This window comes from Carlito syrichta, unplaced genomic scaffold, assembly GCF_000164805.1.
Source record: "Carlito syrichta isolate Samal-C Ts95f unplaced genomic scaffold, Tarsius_syrichta-2.0.1 Scaffold308105, whole genome shotgun sequence".
NCBI classification, from domain to species: domain Eukaryota; kingdom Metazoa; phylum Chordata; class Mammalia; order Primates; family Tarsiidae; genus Carlito; species Carlito syrichta.
The window spans coordinates 64,574-74,389 of record NW_007252201.1 but is presented as its reverse complement, the minus strand read 5'-3'; the positions used below and the strand labels follow the sequence as shown (position 1 = coordinate 74,389).

The window sequence follows — 9,816 nt, the reverse complement described above, 5'->3', positions numbered from 1 at the left end:
AAGGCTTCGGCGTCGGCGTCGGCGTCGGCGTCGGCCCCGGTCCCGGCCCAAGTGCCTGCCCCGGCCGCTGAGATCCTGCTGACGCCGGCTAGGGTGAGAGGGGCCAGGGGCTCGGGGCGGGGGTTTGGGACCCAGGCGTGCCCCGCCGGCCCCGGGGACTGCCCAAGGCACATCAGGGAGCGGGAGTCTTGAGCGGAGCGGGGGTGGGAAGTCGCGAATGGGTCTTCCATCCCCGAATGGGGAGGGGGTTTGGGTCCTGTCCTAAAGCGGCAGCGGTAAGCCGAAGTCCGAAGAGTGAGAGGGCGTCTGTTGCTGGTCCTCAGGTGAGGAGGCGCTCGAGGTCTCTTCCAAAAGTGGAAGGCTCCTAGGCTCCTGGCCCCAAATTACGGGGCGGGGGCTGGTCCAACGAAGTTCCAGGAATGTGGGGGATGGGGGAGTATGCGTCTGGTTCCAATCAAGAGGAAAAAGCCGCGAGTCGAGTCCCCAGTTGGGGGAGGGGAGGAGGGTTAGACGTAGTTTCCCCAAAGTCGGGTGGTGGGACTTGATTGGCTCAAGAATGGGGGCGGGGGGTCTGGTGCCAACGAAGTGAGAGAGGCCGTTGATTTCGTCCCAAATAGGGGGCTGCGGAGGCTAGGGGACGTGCTGCTGGCCGGCGCTGGAACTGACCATTAAGTGATGAAATGGAAATCAACCAGAACCGGCCGGGCTGCGCCTCTGAGGGTGTGGGGTCCGGGATCCGAGGCCGGGCGCCCTCATCCTATCCTGTGTCCTGCCGTCTGAGCCGCTATGCTCCCCTGTCCTCCCTCCTCTCCCAGCCTCCCGCTGAGCGGCCACCTCCCCGCCTCCAGCCCCCCCCCCCCGCCCTCCCCGGGTGGAGAGGGCTCCCCCCTGTCCCAGTGCCCTGCGCATCCCGGGTCTCTTGGCTACCCTCGCCCCGCCCCCTCCGGCTTCCTCCACTTCGCCTGGGGGAGAGAAGGCATTTCCGCCGTGGAAAACTGTCTGAGCTGCGGGGAGCGTCTCCGGGAAGGGCCCGCAGCGGGCAGGACGCGTGGCGGGAAGGGAGGAGAAGGGAGTAGAGGGAGAGCTGTCCCAGCCAGGTTTTATGGTGCCGGGGCAAAGGTGTGTACGCGAGCCCTGCTGGCGGTGATCTTGGTGCGCACCAAGCCCCCGTTTTCCCCATCCCCCATCAGGCAAAACTAAGAAAGGCTCTGTCCATCCCTTCCCCTTTCCCTCTGTAGGCTTCTGAAGAGTCTTCCTCAATGCCTAGCCTCCTCCCCAAGTTTTGTGGCTCAGATTAAGTCATGCCCAGGGTATTAAGGGGCCTGCAGTATTCTAGAAAAGGAGGCGCTGTAGAGGAGCCTCCGAGATGGGTGTCAGCCTGGGCAGAGACCCTGAATAAGGAATGTCAGGAGCCTAGGCGAGCTCTCCTGCTCTTGTGTGGTGGTCACTGCAGCCACTCAGCTACAAGAATTCAATTGCCGAGGCTGGGTTGGGGGTTGCCGTGTACAGCAACCCCCTCCTTCACCTGAAGATGGAGAGATGGGCACTCTGTATTTGAAGATGGTAATCTGCAGCTTTAAAAGTTTGTAAGCAGCTCTTCAAATCTCCTTCTTTACTGAAGGAAACTTGCCCTGTTACCCTGGGGAGGGGGGGAGGGATGGGAGCAGATGAAACAAGCGCTCTTGCCCATTTCTTCTTCTACCTGCTTCTCCCCAGAGAGATTGGGGAGCAAAGAGAACCAGGGCAGACAGTGGGAGGTTGTCGTTCCAACTCTATCAGAAGGTCCACCAAATTTTGCAGGAGCGGCACATTCTCTGTCAGCAGCCAGCTGATGGCTTTGGGCAAGATGACCCAGCCCGGAATCCCAGGGCAGTGACTGACATCCAGTTTCTGGCTTTTTATCCAGCTCTGAAACTGAGCGTCCTCTTTTCCCCTCACCCAGCGTGAAATGGAAATATCAACATCTTCCTGCATACTGTTTGTAATGGCCTTGAGCCTGCTGAGTGACTCTTTCCCCAAACCTTGCTGGTTTGGCTGGATCCCCTTTCTCTCTAATTAGCAAGGGTGGGGGATGATCAGGAGGAGGAACTAAAACCTCTACACCTTTAGGACAGAACTTTCACAGCTTCCTGAGGCCCTGAGGTGGTACAAAGTGATCTTTAGATACTGTGGGTCAGCTCTGCCCATCGCCTGCCAGCTTTGGAGTCTTGGAAGACAGTTTACTTCTGCAAGCCTCCCACTGCTCCACCTGGCCAGCGGGCACATTTCCCTGCTGCCCAGTGCCTGGCAAGGAGCCAGCCCTCCTGGTCCCGGCAGCAGGAGCAAGCAGGGGATCCATTTCACACCTATAGCTCAGGATGAGCCATTATCAGGGCAGTGAAGGAGATGCTGCCAGGGGGTTGCTTTATCAAGGCAGGGCATGTGGATTTTGTCCCACGTGGATGGGAATGCGCAGGAGAGCTTATTAGAAGGTCTCTTGTGGCTGGGGGTGACCTCAGAACCCTCTTTGGTGACTGAACTGGACTCAAAAACAATATTGGAACAAGTGGTCTCTGAAAGGAACGCTTGATGGACAGAGAGTGTGTCAGTGCTTTGGAGCAGTCAACCTGTGTCCAGGCCTGGGGTTGGGGGTGGTGGTGGGTAAGGCTGCTGCAGCACCCTCGCTGCGGGGACCCCCCCTGCTTCTGAGTAGAAACTGAAACACAAGGAGGATTTTGTCCCTGGACCTGAGGCTGGAAGGAAGTGCCTCGGTGGACTGGGGGCTGGGGCCCAGCTGGGCCTCCAGCTGCCCAACCTCCCCACGTGGTGTTTTGACTCTGAGATAATAAGGAGCCTACACGCTGATGGGCAGCTGGTGTGCAGCCAGCTTGGGAAGTGGGCTGGACCTGAAACACCCCTTCAGAAGGGATCCCTCTTTCCCTTTGGGAGCCCTCTGGCTGGCCCTGCCCCTCTTAGTCTACCCCATTTCTATGTACTCTGCCTGTGCTCCCCCCGACACACACATACACCCACACCAGGCAGGTACGGGCACGTACAGATTCTCGGGCTGCAGGCTGCAAAGGGAGAGAAACATGTTAATATACAGTCATCTTCTAACCTCTGTAATGTTCTCCTTGGCATTTGCCTTTGATTAATGGCCCTGTGTTGCCCCCTCCCCCAGCCTGCATACCTGGGGATCAGATTTCACTTTCCGTGTGTGTGCTGGCCTCTAGCCCTTGGCAGGAGGAGCTGGGTCTCTTAGAGTGGTTGGGAGATGGTCTCCTGCCAGCCAGGAGAGTGAGTCTGTCCGACTTGGCGTCCTCCTATCCCAGTGCCCCCATGCCCCGATGCCCTGATGCCCCCTAGCTGGGGGGTGGGGGTTGGGACAGGAGGCCCTTGTGGAAAGGTGGCCCTACTCCAAGTCCTTGCCCATGACAGCATGGGGACTTGGCAGGGCCATCGTCCAAGGGGATTCGGCGTCTAGGCAGGCACCACAGTGACTTTTCTGCTTTCCCTCCCCGCTTCCCTCTCCATTCCCTTTTCTGTTCTCTTCGCTGGACCATCCCTGCATGTTTCAAGCAGACTACCAGCAGGATGAATTTCTCTTAGCGAGAGAAAAATGTTTATGGGAAAATCACAGAAGCACAGGCCCATAATCTCTCAATCTCTCCAAGTTCCCTCTCCCCATGAGGAATCTTCCAGCTTTATTTCTTGTCCTTCTTGAGACTTTGGTCTCTGGAGATGACTTGACTGTCAGGGATGAAAGAAAAGAGAGAATTTCTCCTGACCCAGCCAAGCTGAAAGCATTCTGTGCAGATGCTACCCATGGGGCCGCAGTCTGGAAGGGAGTACAGAAGAGTGGGATTCCATTGATGGGGAATCCCGGACCCTGTCAGTGTGTGATCAAGTGGCCTCTGCTTCTGGACCAGTGGTCTCTGTGTGTTCAGGTGGACACTGGGCATTTGACCATTTCCCCTTCCCCCAGCAAGACCTCTGCGTGTCTCAGTCATACACACACACCCATGGGTGCCCTTGCCTGCATGTCTCAGACAGTCATACACACACACCCATGGGTGGTCTGGAGCCTGGGGAAGAAAGTTGCTGACGACTGGGAGTGATGTGGGGAGGTAAGATGCGACCCCCAGCCCTCAGCCTGGGCCTGCAGGGGGTGCATTTCTGGCTGCCCACCTCCTCCAAGCAGCTTACACTCTGCAATCATAGTTTAATCCGCTTGCAGTTAATTTAGACAATGTTACTGAAGGACCAGAGCTGGGGAACTTTCCCCTCCAGCCATGGGGGTCTGCCGAGTTAATGCTGCAGTTGGCTGATTTCCCCCGGCTGTTTTGGCCCTGGCTTTGCTAAATCATTTAATGAGAGCCACTGTGGGCCTCAGTGCAGCCGGCAGTCAGAGGCCCGGGCGCCTCTGGTGTCCCTGGATGCCTGGCTCACATGCCCCACACGAATGCTCAGCGAGGCGCTTTGCTCCGAGAGCCTTGTTGCCTTGGAAACAGTGTGCAATATTTTTCTACTTCCTAAATGGAAGCCCCCCAAATGCCTGGCTGTCAGTAACTGCTTCAGGTGGGGAGCAGCATTTTTCTAGGTCTTCAGTATGATAGGTGGAGCAGCTGGGGGCAGGGGAGGATCTCATTCCATTGTCATTCTGGCTAGCTGGACAGCCAGGGATCCCAAGGGGGACAGCAAGGGTTCCAGGAGTTTGGAATTTGAGCCTTGGTCTCGATTGTGTAGTGTTGGCCCCAGTAGGGAAGGCAGTACTGGGGCAGGATTCAGGGGCTCTCCCTCCTGTCTCCGGCTTTGTGTCAGAAGTGCCTTTTTGTCTCTAAGCAGGAGCATCCATGGTTTCCTGTCCTTTTTGAGCAGCCCCTTTCTGCGAGTCTGAGCGGGGTGGGTGGGTGGCAGTGTGGCTGAGTCCCGGGTGTGTTGGGGCAGTGTCAGTAGGGGCCAGCGTTAATCCCAGCCCCGAGAGGGGGGTGTCCACCACCCTATCTAGGTAAAGTGGGGGATCCCCAGCCTTCACAGTGAGGAGGAGTCCTGGCTGGAGCCTCTGCCCTTCTCAGCCATACCTGCCACTGCTTCTATTCAGCCAGGGCCATGAAGCCCCACCTCCTCTCCCCTGTCCTCTCTGACCTCCTGTTCCCACCTCCCTCTGTGGGGCCTCAATGCATGGCCCCTCCCCCAGCACAGGGAGACACAGTCCTGCAAGCCAGCCAGAAAAGCTACTGTAAAACTAGCAGGCTCACCTTGTCAGTGAATTTGATTTGGAGAGCAAAAGAGCCTTGGGATCTCCCATGTAGCACGTCAACTTTTTTTTTTTTCTTTTCTATCTGTTTTTTAGCAATTCTCTCAAGCTAGCTTCTCTGGTTTTCCAGAATACAGGAGCTAAAGCATGGCCATGGTGCAGCCTCCACAGCTGTCCACAGGGGCAGCCTTAGAAAGGAAAGGCTGATAAAGATCTGCTATTTTTATCTAGCACTTTATCCTTTACAAAGGACTTTTAGGCTCTTTGTCTCTTTTAATCCCTACAAAACCCCTGTCGGTCTGTTCACATTTTATATGAGAGACCCGAGGAAGGAGGTACGCTCACAGTGCCCCTGCTGGAGCCTGGTCTGGCAGCCCCACTTGACCCCTAAAAACAATCTGGATCCTGGTGTATGTTGTGCCCCAAGGCCAGGATTCGCAGTTGGTGAAGGCAGCCTAGCCTGACTCTCAGTCTCTCTCAGGACCGCTGGAAGGGCAGGAAGGCCACTTTCCCTGGCCACCTCATTTGCAGGAGGCCCTGGGTGGCTTGTTCTCTGTGAGATCTGGCAGAACTTGACTGTTGGCGTCACCCTGTCTAGTACTGCTCCTGGGAGCTCACTGGAAAATCAAAGCCATTCAGTCCCCTGTCCCTTCTGGCCAGCAGCTGTCCCTGAGGACTCTGTGTGCTCATTGGTGACCTTCGTTAGTGTCCCTTGGGTGCTAAGGTGAGGCAAGTCAGGGAGTGGTCCCCGTGATCACAGGGCCCCCCACAGCAGGGCCAAAGTGGGGAGAGGCCCTAGGCCTGCAAATGAGCCAGACAATGAAGGGTAGCAGTGTGACTTCCCACACCTGCCAGGCAGGCTCTCTGGAGGACAGACCCAGGTGTGGGGGTACAGGACGGGGTGGGGCTTCCTCCCGTGGTACAGATGCTGAGGGTGGACTGACCTTGTGAATGTGCCCAGGGAGGGGTCTTTCAGACATTTTTCTGTCCTGTTGGGTGGAGAGGGGGTCAGGGAGAGAGTGCCAAGCAGTAAGGAATCAGACCCTCTGATGGGGCTCATCCCTGCTCCCCAAGGCCTAGACCCCAGCCCCCTATGCTCTAAGGCAAGAGGAATGGGATGGGACCTGAGGAGCACAACAGGCCCTATCCCCCCACCCGCATCGGGGCGGGACCCCTGTGCTGTGCTGAGAGATAAGGGCCTGTTCTGAATAATTTAGACCTGAACTATGTCCCTACTCTCCTGCCACCCCTTCTGGGGGAAGGGAAATGGGGCACAATCCCAGATTATCTGGCCAGAAGACACTGGAGAGGTCACTGAATCCAACCTGCTCATTTTACAGATGGGAAAATTGAGACCCAGAGAGTGTTAAGCAGGCAGTTAGGGGCAGAGCCAGAGTGAGAGGCTCCAGGATCCTGGACTGGAGCCTCTCCCCACACTGCCTCAGTCCAATGGGGCTGACCTCTGACTGCACCCTTGACTGTATCTGGACACCACTGAGGAAGGATTGAATGGTGGACACTGGAAGCAGAGACAGGCCCAGGGCTCTTATAACATCTCCAAGGGTGAACAAGAGCCTGGATTAGGGCAGAAACATGACCAAGATCACCCAGCTGACTCCCAGTCCAGTGCTCTGGGTAAAGCAGTTTTATTGAGTATATGCTCACTCACTTTCATCCACCAGCCCACACCCGTGCAGCTTGAGTTGTGGTGGCTTGGCTTCTTGGCAGTCCTGCGGCTATGATCCTGAGCTCAAGTCTGGCTCCCAGAGCAGGTTTTTCCAGGAGCCTCCTGACCTGGCCTCCTTGACAACCACATTTCCCTCCTGGAAGGAGGTCTCTGGTTTGTGGAACCCTCCATACTTGGCTCTGTAGACTCCACATCTCACCCCCTGCTGGTCAGTGCCTGTAGGGAGCCAGTGTGGACCAGCTCCAGACCCGCTGGGCCTCCCGGAAGCCCTGCTCCCAGCAGTCAGTGACTGCTCCCTGCTATAGCCTCTCCTGAGTGGAGTCCGGCAACCTCCACAGGCTCTCCCCACCTTCCACTGCCCTCATTTCAGTTCATCCCGTGCACTCCAGCTTTAGAGTAGATCTTGTCACCCCTAGCTCAAAAGCCTTCCTTGACTCCCAATTGACCAGAGCAGTGGATCCCAGCCTGCCTGGTACATTCCTATTCCACTAGATTCCAAGGTCTAGTGCCTTCACTAAGGCCATGTCAGTGTGCCCCCCATCTTATGTTTGAAAGAATTTGCAGTGGTCACAGCTGGTGTAATCAAGAACACTAAGAGTGCAAATCATTCAATATCCATTTGCTTAATCCCAGCAGATCACTTTAGGTGACTCCGACGTGGGTTTCAGCTTCTCTTTAGTGGTGAGGAGTCCAGGAGACCCTGGTGATTCTTCCCTTCCCCTTCCCCCAAGGCTCCCTCAGGGCCCAGCCAGTGTGTGAGGTCTTACTTAGGGAAGGAGGGATCTCCAGGGAGGGACTCGCTCTCTGAGGCTAACCCCAGCACTTCTGTCCACAGGAGGAGCAGCCCCTCCCCCATCGCTCCAAGAAGGGGGGCTCGGTGGGCGGCGTGTGTTACCTGTCGATGGGCATGGTCGTGCTGCTCATGGGCCTGGTGTTTGCCTCGGTCTACATCTACAGATACTTCTTCCTTGCGCAGGTGAGAGGCTGGGCCAGGTGGGACGCAAGGCCCCAAGAAAGGGCCATGCTTAGAAAGGAGTGCAGGGAAGTCTCTGAGTTTTCAGGGGGCAGCAGGAAGCCCCAGACATGCCCTCAGGCAGGGCCAGCCCAGAAGACTGACATCCTCAGGCCCAGGCCAGCCTCACCCTTCACCTCTGGTCCTAGGGAGCCAAGCATGAACCTAGGTGACAGCACTGGGGCCCTTCCCACAGTGTCACCCTGGGTTCCTCCCAGGATCCTGTGCTGCAGGCCATGCTTTAAGACTGACCTAATTCCACCCACACACAGACATTTGGGCTACCAAACAAGAAGGATGGAGGGGGAGACGGACTCGCCACTGCCTCTGTCAAGGAGCAGGAGGGTGGACTAGAGAGGAGCTTGCCTCTGCCTACAATCACGTCCCCTCCACCCCCTCCACCCGGGTATCTGGGTGCAAAACTGGGCCTTCCCAGACCTGGGGAGGAAGAGGGTGTTACTGTGTTCTTGGAATGGAAGGTAGGTACATTGAAAGTGGCTCAAGGTTAGCACAACCAACAGGAACTCTCAGGGTGACAGAAAAGCCGGGACTTGCCAGTCATTTATGACCCAAGTGAACTCCCACCCCTAAGCATTAACTTTGTTGTCATCCAGTTTTCCCATGGTGGAACTTACCGAAGAGTTGGTATTCCATGGACTTTTCCCTGAAGCCTCGGCTCCCAGGCACCTGCTGGTTTTCTCTCTTGTCCAGCATGTCCCCTACCCCCTCATGGCCTGCTTCCCACTTGTGCCAGGTCCTCATTCCGGTGTGGGACCATGTCCCAGGCCTCTTCCTGCTGTGGCCCTACCCTAGGACCCGCTCTGGTACCTCCTGGTCTCCTCTGTTCCCAGCCCCCACTCACACCCTCCTGAGGCTCCTCATCCTACCCCACTTCCTAGGTAACTGACACCTCAGAGCAGCCCCTGGGCCTATGCCCTAGGACATATTCAAGGTGTCCATTCACCAAGGTGCCTAACCCTGCAGCCTTGCCTCCCCTGGGCTCCCATTCCTGCACAGCCTGTGACTGCAATGACTCATCCTCCTGGGAGAACTTGCACTGAAACAGAGAAAGGGGAATTCGGCCAGTAGCAGGCCAGGCAGGCCAGGGTATGGATCTGCAGGAGCCTCCAGTACCTCCCCCCAGAAGTAAGAGTGGGCAGACTGGCCCGCCTGGTCTGTCAGATTGACAAGAGTCACAAGTCACATCACACTATCTCACTTCCCTTACTTATGGAGAGATTAGGTTGGCCCACCTGCTGCAGGTAGTGGACACAGTGTCTGTCAAGGTTTCCCAGAGGCCAGGTAGCTGGGAAGGGTGATGGGACTTGTCTGAGGCTGGGCAGGGAGGTAGCCATGGTGGGGGCACCAGAATCTAACAGTGTTGCCACCAGCTCCTCCCCCTCCTTCTTTATGCCCCTCCAGCTCTGCAGGCCAGGACAGCAGGCAGCAGGAAATGCAGGGCCACCCCAGCTTTTCTCTGATGCCTGCCCCTCTGTGGAGGGCATGAGAGTGGCCAGGTCCTGACCTTGCTGGTTCATCCCATTTCACAGTCACAGACTCATGCACCTGGATGCCGGAAGTGACCTTAGGGATCATCACAGCTTATAGATGGGGAAACTGAAGCCCAGAGAGACCTTCCACCTAGGACCTGGCTGACCCAGCTGATCTTCCCTTCCATTTGCAAAGCTGGGAAGTGCCTTGTCCAAGGCTCAGCTCATCTCACTGGCTGCCCTAGGCTCTCACCGTACTCCCCACATTTCTCAGTTTCTCCATCTGTGATATGACTCTCACAGTCCTCACTTTTCTGTTTCCCCAGGCCTTTAGGGCGTGAAATGGACAGGCAGATAGTGGTGGCTGTGTCACTGTACTGTGTGACCTGTC

General features: G+C 56.7%; 1 protein-coding gene across 3 annotated transcripts in view; it reads left to right on the top strand.

Annotated features, from left to right (window-relative positions):
• The first annotated feature begins 6 nt into the window (after positions 1 to 6).
• Positions 7 to 9,816, top strand: part of ITM2C (integral membrane protein 2C) — a 14,096-nt gene continuing 4,286 nt past the window's right edge. For 2 of the 3 annotated variants that reach the window (XM_021716006.1, XM_008064931.2), the window contains exons 1-2: positions 7 to 93; positions 7,759 to 7,899. In XM_021716006.1, coding sequence (XP_021571681.1) covers positions 7,825 to 7,899 — 75 coding nt within the window. In that variant the 5' untranslated portion in view covers positions 7 to 93; positions 7,759 to 7,824. Of the gene's footprint in view, positions 94 to 204; positions 341 to 7,758; positions 7,900 to 9,816 lie in introns of those variants that run through there. The other variant, XM_021716004.1, reaches the window with a different exon arrangement.